Below are 12089 nucleotides of genomic sequence, written 5' to 3'. Positions count from 1 at the left end.
AACTGCTCGTTAAACAAAGATAAAGCATTGATTTGTACCAGGAAAATAAAGAGGGCTCAAACATCCTTTTAATTATGAGAGTCTCAGTCTATATTGCAAAATATGGCAAAATATAATGCTACAGACCTTCATGTTAGTTTATACATTTTACTTCTCATATGTTCGGCAAAAGGCGGATTCGAACTCGGGTCTGAGTGCATGAAAAGCTATTTCACGAATTATACGTTCTATACGCCACTGTTGCTGTTCCATGAAGGCAGTGTTTTTACTAAAAAGGCAGACACTTAGTGCAAGTATAGGCTATGCTCTGTTTTATCAGACCGGCCCTCGCGGCCTCGAAACACTGGTTAGTCCACTGGTAATGTACATAGGAATTTACTTAAAATCTACTTTACTCTTTCCCAGCCACTGATTGTCTGGCTATACATGTTTCCACAGTTTTATGGTGGGTGAAAGAGTACAGAATCTCCTGATCAAAACACTTATGCCAAACAATGCGATCATCAAACAATACACAGCCTATACATTTAAATCTGCCTAACGTTACCGAATGAAATGTCAAACCCATGAATAGGAATTGACTGTGAAGCTTTGGGGGTGTTGATGGACTTGGTGGCTCTTTAGAAGGGGAAGGAAGAACCGCAAGGCTTTCTCAACCGCCTTCATCTGTAGACAGTTTATGTGCAAGCTCTTTTCTTGGCTTAACCACAGGCCAAAAGTCAGTCTGCCCTCACAAAGGGGCCTCGCACCAGCCCGAATTGGAGGCGTCTGTCGAAACCACTTTAAGTTTCGAGATTAACCCCAGGTTTAACACCTGTCTGATAGCAGTCGACCGCCTTACAGGGCTCCAGAGCTGTGATACAGTTCTGAGTTACCTTGAGACATAAACGACCGGATGCCCGTGCTCGATGCGGGACCCACATCTTCAGCCAGTGCTGTAAAGGGTGCATGCGAAGCAGAAATTATTAAATTGTGAATGGACTGTGTGTTTGTCATGCGTTTTTTGATTTAAAAAATGCATACTTCACCACCAATTGTCATGTTAAGGACCACATTATTGTTTTTTAGTCTTGGAACTTACTTTATTGGACTCCTTGATCACAAAAATGTACACGTTGATACCAAATTTGTCATTATAGCTATAGCAGAAGCAAAGATATGGGCCTCTCATGTATGGTCGGCGGCCATTAAAAAAAAATGTGCGTATATAAGAAACAAAATGTGATCTCACTTGTGTCTCAGGATAAAATTATTTCTATGGCCTTAAGGTACTTACATAGCAAAGGGGACCTTTGCATCATGACTTGAAGTCAAAAGTCGCTCAACCTCTCTACTAGTAGTCTTTGACCAAAAAATGCCATTTTATCAGCATTTTGTTTAATATTTCGCTTTTTTTATGAAACATACTCAAATTCAAGTGTTAATAATTTAATTCAATTCACATTTATTTGTATAGTGCTTTTCACAATACATATTGTTTCAAAATAGCTTTACAGAAAATGCATGTCTACATTACAATATAGAGTGATCTGTTATCAGAGTTGACTGATGTGTCCAAGTTATGTATTTCAGAAATGTACACCTGTGAGATGCACCGGTTTCGTATCTCTCACGGAGGATCGGGAATTTTCTTAGCAATGTAAAAATGCACATCAGCCGATCACTTGTTTAGCGTTCATGTAAACACTAAATTCAAATTTACCAATCAAAGTGAATTCAGTTTGATTGAAACAAAAGGTGTGGATGTAAACAATCAATGGTGACTGGAGAAAGCAAAAGCTGAATCCCGGACATCGACAGCCGGACATGTCTGGGAAAAATGGTAACCCCTACTACTCAGCTTTCTCCACAGAACAATAGCCTGCTAGCTTAGCTTCCAAAAAAGATGGTTTACACTATTGTGTACATTCTGTGAGTGAGATCCCACCCTCTATGGGCGGGTTGAAAACATGAGGAACAGCCTCTACTACTGACTGTAGTCTTTAGCCTCTGGCCAAAAAATCCTCCGATGATGCAAAATGATGAATTTTGCATCATCTGAGGATTTTTTCCAGACAAAAAAAAAAACATAAATCTCTCGTCTCAGGGGGATATGTGTCACCATTAAGGCGGGCATACACTGTGCGATGTCTGTGCGATTTCAGCAAGGTACCTACTCACACTCAACGAGTAAATCGCATGCGATGCAAAGCCAAAGTTCAGGATTTATGTGCTCGCACTGTACGGTCCGATCGTCGAGCTGCGACTTCACTGCTCACACTATACGTGTAATATCTGCGGTAACCCCCTGGATTGCGCCTATTGACGTGTATGTATCCAGAGATATTGTCAAAACAAGCATCTGCTATCCATATCAAGATGTTTTGCATTTTCAGTTTATGCATTTAATTATTATTAGTATTATTGTATTATAATTATTAGGGAGAACTATATGCTAATTTTATTATTAAATTGTTCCGCTATTGTAATTAATTTGCCGCGCAATATTTTCACAGCACATAACCAACGTGCTGTGAGGATAATAAAATATTACATAATCTTACTCCTAATTAAAAATTGTCTAAAACATTTAAGGCAATTACAATGAATTATAGGCATATAAAATAGCTATTAACAGTCTATAATATGTCCAAACATTGCCATAATTATCATCAATGAAAATTAAAAACAGGTTTATTTCAAAAACATTGTTTAACAAATTAATATAAGAGGTGTTACATCGCAGGTGGCTTGGAAGAGGTGGGTAATATCCATTTTGCAACACGAACTGGAGTTTGAACTACAGAACTTAAAGCTCTCCCTCTTTCGCCTCTCGTTTCTCCCTGTACACTGCACGAACGCTGCACGACAAACGACACACGATAAAGCTGAAAATCGGTCCGACACGGAAAAGAGTCGCACGAGTCAGAATTCTGCTCAAAATCGGACGAAAATCGCACAGTGTATGCCCGCCTTTATAGGCTTCCTTGGACTGTCTATTTGTTTTGATTTGCCACGGGTTTGATTTGAAACTCGTCTGAGTTTCCCGCCATCAATCTGTTTCCATGGACACTGATCACCTCCCTCACAGCTGCCTGTCATTTTTTAATCATCTTCACTGTGTATTTAAGTTCCTGCCTGTCTTCACTTCATTGTTCGGTATTGTTCGTGTTTATGCGCTGTCTGACCTGTCTGCCAGTTTACCTGAGTTTACTTTATTAAAGAGAGTGTTAATCTACCTTCTTCTCCGTCTTCCTTGAACCAACCCGTGACAATATCGGGGTGGAAAGCATGGTAATTCGAAAATACTACAGGTTTTCTACTAAAATAAAGCTTAATGCTAAATCCTGAAGTATCCCTTTAATCCAAAAAAAAAAAAAACCCAAAAAAAACCAAATAGTTCATTTTTATTTATTTTTTTTGTCAGGTTCATTTAAAAGCTCAGTCATGTTTGGCCAGTTAGCACGCCATAATTTGGCATTATGTTATTATTTAGACATAACCATGTATTTTATCATGTGCCAGCCAGCAACTGTTAATGAGAATGGAGAATCTAATGCACAGTTCTTATGCTCAATCTAAGAAGGTTTTACAGTGCAGACATGGGCAACAAAAACATACAAATACAAAATAATGGAGAATATACTTTGTTTTGGGTGCAGCTTCACTAGACAAAACATGATTTCAACAGTTTTACCAAACAAAGGTAAACAAGCATAAATCAGCCTGATCTAGCATGGTTCAATTCAGTAGCTAGTTCTGATGGAAGTTATAGCAAGACAGTAAACATTGCTTAAAGCAGAATGTCATTTGTGATGGTGCATATTGGATGTTGAACAAACTGTAAATGTTGTTTTTGTTAAATATTCTTGAATTGCAAACCTTAGCCTGAACCGTGCTGTCGTTCAAAGCCTTCTTCAGAGCTTGAGTAAACCCTCGAGGGAGATTCTGCTTCAAAATACTGTCTAGACGACTCCTTCGTAACTGTACGGACAACACTGTCATAGACAGAAAAATAAAGAGTTATAGTATATATAAGTATGTTTCTTTTATGTTTCTAATCTAATCAACAGAAACCATTTAATCAGGAAGGAGCTTTCTCAAAAATGTACCATGGTAGCCTATAGTTTATGCCAAAAAAAAAAAAAAACTATTGTTACTCTTCATAAATGAATAACAATAAGATATATACTGTATTTTTATTTATCAACTACGACACTTGAACAGAGGGAAATGGATGAGACTAGTAAATTTTCCAGAATCCATAATAAGACCAAGACCATGGAAATATGCTCTACAAGTTGATTATCGAGTACTACGACATTGTAATTCAGAATCTGTTATGATCTTCTTAACTATTCTTAACTGTTATGATATCAAATAGTATTAATTATTCATTAACTGAGAGTAGGACAACATGTACAGAAAATTTATTCAAGGTATGTTCAGCATGAATGAGTAGTAGCAAATAACACTAAATGTTGTGGTACTGGACCGGACTCAATCAATACAAGACAATATTTTCATCGCTTGGTCTTGTCATGAACTTGGGAGTATGTGGACGAGGATTTGACTTCTGGTCTCAGTCTTGACCCGAAGGAACTGCACTGAAAAAAAACAACAACTTTTTGTATGAATGATTTTCACTTACATATTTTTGATTTATATAGAATCTAAATTTAGGGTTTGAACCAAACCATAAATATAATTTGAGAAAAGTATTGAGTATTAGTAGTAGACTATTAGTGTAGCTGACTGTAGTTGACTTTTAGGTTATAGGGTTAGCTTTTAGGGATCAGGTACGTAGAATAAGACGACAAATATTTGCAAAGTTACTTATTGTCAGAATGTCAGTTGGGGGACTATGAAAATAAAGCTTTAGAAGATATTAAACAGAAAATCTTCTAATGTTTCAATGACTGCTAGTTTAGATGTAGTTGCAAAGTTGTTAGTATAATGTCTAAAGTGGTCCATTGAAACAAAGTGTCATTAAAGTGTAAGTAAAGTTTTATTTTAATTTTTAAGTGACTTCAGAGCAAACACACCTGTTTTTATCCACATCTTGTCTGTGATGTTACATCCCAGAAGAGTGCCCTCCATAGCAGCTGCTCTTGGAGGACCTAAAGTGCTTTTTGAAGGGTCCAATTTGGTAGATGGGAATCTAGGTGTTGTCTTTGGAGATTCTGGGAGAATAGTTGTGGTTCTAGTTGTTTTAGGGTGCCGTTTACCAGCCGATGACTTGGTAGTGCTAATCTGATCTGTGGTCGTCATAAAAGGGATGCTGGTTTTGGTAACAGTATTGCTGGTTAATGTAATAGGTTTCGATATGATAGTAGTTGTAATGTCTGGCCGTTCTTGTTGTGTGTCCACAGCTGTAGCTGAAGGTCTACTGGGTGGAGCTGTGTTTTCCTGCTCAGATGGGTATCTGCTAGAATCGCTGGCTTTATGGTGAGTGTCTGCAACTATGGATGTGGCCACAGGTTCCACCAGCTCAGACATCCACACTGAAACAACAAAATATTTGAGGTGAGGGAGGTGACTGTAGAGACCAATGTAGATGGTGAATGTGAAGTAATGACTGAGATGATAGTGAAAATTATTCTAACAATGATGGTTACCAAGTGTATAAGATGTAATAAGGATTAATTATAAACTAATTTAATAAGCATTAGTAATCATAGGTTTTTTATGTGAAATCCAGATTTTTTTCATGTTTTTGAAAGCAATATCTTATGCTCACAATGCTAAGCATCAAATCAGCATTTTAGAACGATGAAAAAAGTTCATATGACACTGAAGACTGGAGTAATGGCTGCTTAAAATAGAAAACAGTAATTTTAAATTGCAATAATATTTCACAAAATTGCTGTTTAAACTGTATTTTCAATCAAATACTGTAAATTCAGCCTTGATAAGTATATATGAGATTGTATTTCAATTAGTCCAAATTATTTAAAACGTTTGACAAGTACTATACATTTTCATATGTTTACATAGTAGACACTGGAATATGTCTAATGCATTGACAGTATCTAAAACATAAGATTTATAAGTATGAGAAAATTACAAATGCTTTTGAATCATTTTAGGTACGCAGAATATTAATTTCATGTGATTAATATGGTTGAAAAATATCACTTAAATAGTTAAATAAAGCAATAAGCCCCACAAACATGTGTTTACAGTAGGGCTGTGAATCTTTGGGTAGACAGCGAATCGATTCGATTCACGATTCATAGGTTTTCGATTCGATTCATGAACGATTTGTGCAAATTCAGAACGATTCGATTCGATGCGATTCACATCCAAATTCGATGCGATTCGATTAATTCGATTCGATTCTTAATTTTTTATATGCATTATTATTTCAATGCTTCACCCATCTTTGTCTGGGTTTGAATTAGCCTACACAGCGGCCTTCGGGGATCAGATAGTGGGGATTTTGTCCATTGTTAATGTTAGTTCATGTTTATTTTTAATTTTAATGAATATATTATTATAAAAAAAATTCAATGGCCTACAAATTAGCATTTGCAAGTAGCAAATATTTTGAAAAAGGCTGCCAATCAAATGCGGATGTCGTATGACGGCCAATGCGTGAGGCAGCTTGTACCAGGAACACTTTAAGGTTGTGTTTATATATTTTAAACCACTGAATCGCTATAAAATCGTGATTAATTCGATTCTTAGCCTTTTAAATCGATTATTCACGTAAATAAACGATTCACGATTCAAAATACATGTTTCAGGATCGATGCATATGCATCGCCAGGATTTATAATCGATGCATCGAGAAAACGAGTGAATCGTTACACCCCTAGTTTACAGTGATTTTAGGAGGTGTTGTTAGGCATGACACAGAGCAGAGCATATAAAACCCCCTTAGCTGTTATAAAATTACTGTAAACTATAATGGCTTAATGGGCCTTTTTTTCAAAGTGTTCAGTGTCACTTCAAAATACCTAATGCTGCATTTACAGTATTAACATCGGTCAAAGACATATTCATCTTAGAATAAACAAGCAAATATGTTCATTGCTAAAAACTAAATTTAACAATTTACATATTAATAGTCTGTATCAATGCTGTCATGGAATCATATAGCTCTGTCTGCCTCTGTGTCATCTACTAAAATGAGAGACTTAACATAACTCTTCTGAGAGGTATTTTGAAGAGTTAGTCTGATCGAAGTGCCTAGTCATTAGCATAAAGTGAACTGTTTCTGGTCTGGTAGTTGATATAAAAAGCAGTAAATGTCCAGAGTGTCCAATGACCCCTCTTTCTCTCAGTGGTCCTCCTGGCAGCCAGTCCATTTTGAACATTTGAGCCAGCATTTGTCTCTATTCTCTAAGTGCATTCCCAGGTAGCTTTGTTTTGGTCAATAAATAAGTAATTTACAGCAAAAGCATCAATAATGTGCTTCGGGTTGAGAATGCTTGCTTCAGGTCGAATACCTGAAGAAAACCTGCAACTGCTGGGAAAGTCTGCGACTGTTTCCTTTTCTTTTTGTTTGGCCACTCACCCAAGTGGCAGTAGTACCTAAATTTTCAAATATAGAGTAGCTTCCTCATATGTCTACATCCTTGCGTTGCACAGTCTGTACCCCGAACATGTTGGACGCGAGATTGTCGCCTCCCCATGCCCGGCTGTGACACACGCAAAGTCCTGCACAGGTGAGTGTGGCACTTTCCAAGGACACACATCTTTTTCACCCCTCACCAGGTTGGGGTTTACAGACCATGGTAGGTGTTCCTCTACACCCACAGCCACAAGATCATGATGCACAGCTTCCCGACATGGCAGTCGATGCTCCACTTCAGTTCCCTAAAGCAGGTCTGTCAAAAATGTACAGTTCGGAGGCCTGGCAAGTGCTTCCAGATGAAAGTGTTACTAGATACTTCTGTGGGAATTACTAATTATTTGGATTTGGATTCGTATTATAAAGTGAAGGATTTGGATTCATATTATAAAGTGAAGATCATTGGAACTAACTAGTAATTACTCAAGTGTTACTAAAGAAATTTTCTAAAAGTATACTAAAGTTCACCAAAAATCTCAAACGTTTGCACAAATCATGACTAGATCATGTAGTAACACTTGAGTAATTAGTTAGTTCCAATGATCTTCACTTTATAATACGAATCCAAATAATTAGTAATTCCCACAGAAGTATAGTAACACTTTCATCTGTGAGCTATTACTTACTAATTCGTTAATAAGAATTTATTTTAGTTAATAGTAGTTACTAGATTGTTAATAAACTTTTTCAGTAGTTCTCTGGGAAGTATTAAATAAATAGTAGTTATCGATTACTTAACAGTGAACTACCACTTTCGTCTGTGCGCTACTTACTAGTTCGTTAATCAGAGTTTCTTGTTAGTTAATAATAGTTACTAGATTGTTAATATTGTGTTACTCATTAGTTCTTGTGTAGTTATTCATTAACGAAGGAACCGTATTCTAAAGTGTTACCCACAATGTTATGTACATTGCATCTGTGTGTTCATTCACTCTCGCGCCTACATTATTTTACATGAACACCAAACTATATTGCTATAGCCTACTGAGGTTTGTTCTAATCGCGATGTATCTGTAAAACCAAAAAGACTGTTTAAATATGAATCAGGTGTCTGTGTGTATAGTATTTTGTCTGTCTGACAATATTTCGTTGACTAGTTTTGGATAGATTATAAAGTTTTTTACTCTAAAATAGACATCAAATAAGCTTTTGTTAGACAGTTTCGTCCCATATGTTAAATATATAATATGTTTTGTCAAAAATAAACCAATCAACTGTTATAGTGTTTGTTCCAATGCAAGCTATATCAAAATAATGAATCCTTAACTTTGAAGTATGTATGATAAAATGTTTTCGCCTACTTTAAAAAAAAAAAAAAAAAAAACTTTATAAAGACATTTATGGAAAAAGACAATTTTCTTTTCAAGATGTTTCCAACTCTAACTTTGAACCAATTCTATAGAATGTTCCATATAACCTCCAGGTATGACTAAAAATGTGCTTTTGACTTTCATTTATAGTTTGATTTTACATATTTATAAAATATTTTATGCGCAGCATAAGAGTTTGAGTTTGGACTAAATGCATGTTATTAAATGTTGTCTTTTGTTGGACAAGAGGTTCATAAATGCTTCTCATGTTTGGCATGTTTGACGCGTGTTGCTTTTTCAAATGCTCGTTATAAGTGACTCGACTTACAGTGCCTTCAAATGGAGCAGCGTTTACAGGGCCGTATATCAATGACGAGCTGCGCGTAAAAGATAATCGCAGCCTTTGTGATTTCAAAATCGCGATAAACCATCTCAGGTTAAGTGCGATTACATGTAAAATAATTTGCAATTAATCGTGCAGCCCTAGCTGTTTGTGAATGTTCATTGGGGCTATGGTTTCAGGAAACACTGAATCATTGAACTATGTTGGTAACAATGGAACCTGCAACCATAAGTGGCTAACAATGCTTTTGGGAAACATATCCCTGATTGACTAGTCCATGTAACCCCAGTGACAGCTAAATTAAGTGTAAGATATCATCCCCTTGGAATTATAAGGTTCTATCTGCGTTCTGAACAGTTTTGAGATATTGAGCTTCAAAGTTTTTGCATTCCATATAGGAAAATGTGTATGGGGAATAAGTTTCTTTCAAACATAAAAAAACAGGGACCCTAAATGTACAAAACACATCACATAATGTAAATAAATTGTCACAGAATAAGAATATGTGAATAACTCAATTTTGACAAAAATGGCAGATAGAACCTTATAATTCCAAGGGGACGATATAGTAATGGCAGGTTGAGAGAATTAGTCTCAAGCAGCATGCAGGTAAACAAACCTGAGCCGGAGGATTGATTGCTGACCAGCACAGAAAATGGAGTGAATGAAGACTCCACTCCCTCCAAAGACCCCTTTGAAAGCCATTGGTTTGTTTTGTTGTCACGTACAACAATTTTCGATGGGTGTTCGGGAGGCTTTTGGGCTGTGCTAGCAAGTAATGCAAGTATGGAGGAAAATGCTGCTTGTTCTCTGGTTCCCTTAGACAAGCCCGTAGAATCCGATTGAATAATGGAGGCAGGATTCCTGTCTGTCATAAGGAAGCCACCAAACAAATGGTTTGAGGTGGGTGAAGTGGTCACATCCAGAAATGATCCAGAGGCTTCACGACTCAAGTCATCTAAAAAGAGAAAATGAGACTGATATAAATGTATCCCAAGGCAGTTCAAGCCTCCTATTTAGAATCACAGTTTGTTCATTTTGAGGAAAACTTTTCCATGCCGTAATTTTCATTTTCTCTCTACAGAAAGAGTTTCCTTGGGGGAGATTAAGGCACTCAAAATTACAGCTCTCAACAAACTTTTTGCAATACAAAATACTTTTCAATACACCAATAAATATGCGGATCCTCAAAGCTTTACAGTCTCATATAAATATCTAAGTGGTGTAACATGGGTCTGGAAATTGTACAATGCAAAATTCCATCATACATTTTTTTTATAAAATATGTTAATTAGTCATAATTAGGCAATATATTTGTGATTATACATCTCCCGATTTATATTAGCAGTTATATTACACACCAGCATGTTGAATTTAACCAAAACAAGGCAAGGCAAGGCAAGTTTAATTATATAGCACATTTCATACACAGTGGCAATTCAAAGTGCTTTACATGGAAGAAATTAAAATAATCACAAAAAAAAAAAGAATAGTTAAAACAGTTTAGAATAAAAAAGTAAATCATAATAATAAAAATAAAATACAGTAAATAATCAAAACAATTTAGAATAAAAAATAAAATGAAGTACAGTAATAGTCGGACGAACAGCGACACAGTGCTCATTCAGTAAATGCACAGCTAAACAGATGTGTTTTGAATCTGGATTTGAATGTGACTACTGTAGGAGCACACCTGATCTCTTCTGGAAGCTGGGTCCAGCTGCAGCTGGCATTATAGCTAAAAGCAGACTCTCCATGCTTAGAGTGAACCCTTGGTATTTCTAACTGATGTGATCTGATCTGAGTGATCTCTTGGGTTTATATTCAGTGAGCATATCTGCAATATATTGAGGTCCTAACCCATTGAATGATTTATATACCAGTAATAATACAAAGTACTTTAAAATCAACCCTAAATGTATCTGGCAGCCAGTGTAAAGACCTGAGGACTGGTGTGATATGTTCATATTTTCTGGTGTGCTCAGAATCCTGGCAGCTGTGTTCTGTGTCGGCTGCAACTGTCTTATAGTCTTTTTAGGAAGGCCAGTGAGGAGGCAACGCATTCTCATCCTTTAACGTCATATAGAACGCTATATGACAAAACGGAGCTATACTACGCACATGGCACCCGTTATCGTTAATATAACACGCGCTGTGAGGGCTAAGTTTAGGTGTGGGGTAGGGTGTGCGTGTCATATTCACGCTAAAGGATTTATAACGTCTTGGGTTCGCGTGTTATATTAACGATAAAGGGTGCCATGTGCGTAGTATAGCGCCGTTTTTGCATATAGCGTTCTATATGACGTTAAAGGATGAGAACGGGCTGGAGGAGGCCATTACAGTAATCCACCCTGCTGGTGATGAAAGCATACACAAGTTCTAATGCACAAGGAATAGTCCTAAAATGGTTCAGGTCATACTTTAAAGGGAGAGGTTATTTTGTGAGTATAGGGGACCATAAGACTGAGTGGACATCCATGAATTGCGGAGTCCCTCATTGCTCGAGGTCATCGCGCGCAGACTGGAAGTGACGTCTAGAACACATTCAAATACTTCAGCTGAATCGCATCATGTCAAGAAGACGCTGTGTTCTGCATTGCAAAGACAGTTCAGCCACTTGTTTTCATTGCCCAGGGACGAGCATGTGAAGAATCAGTGGTCAGAGTTCATATTTGCAAATTATGATACCACAACAGTATAGCCCGAACCTTGTGTTCTCATCATTTTAATGACGAATCATTCGCAAGCCGGTTGTTCCCGAACGAGGGCTCAGTATCCAGTGTATATGGAACAGGTTCGTCCTCCTCCGAATCACATTCTGTGAGTAATATTAATAATGTTTGCTGTTATGTTTTCTGTAGCTTGCACAATATAGCTA

General features: G+C 36.9%; 1 protein-coding gene across 1 annotated transcript in view; it reads right to left on the bottom strand.

The window, feature by feature from the left end:
- kiaa1549lb (KIAA1549-like b) overlaps positions 1-12089 on the bottom strand; it is a 149578-nt gene that overhangs the window by 79602 nt on the left and 57887 nt on the right. Inside the window, exons 2-4 of the mRNA XM_039681654.2 lie at positions 9831-10169; positions 5025-5483; positions 3862-3977 (exon numbers count right to left, since the gene is read on the bottom strand). Coding sequence (XP_039537588.2) covers positions 3862-3977; positions 5025-5483; positions 9831-10169 — 914 coding nt within the window. The remainder of the gene's footprint in view (positions 1-3861; positions 3978-5024; positions 5484-9830; positions 10170-12089) is intronic.

The sequence above is a fragment of the Pimephales promelas genome, chromosome 10 (assembly GCF_988280905.1).
Source record: "Pimephales promelas chromosome 10, fPimPro1.hap1.1, whole genome shotgun sequence".
Lineage (NCBI taxonomy): Eukaryota > Metazoa > Chordata > Actinopteri > Cypriniformes > Leuciscidae > Pimephales > Pimephales promelas.
The sequence above is the reverse complement of the archived record's forward strand: the minus strand, read 5'-3'. Positions and strand labels throughout refer to the sequence as shown.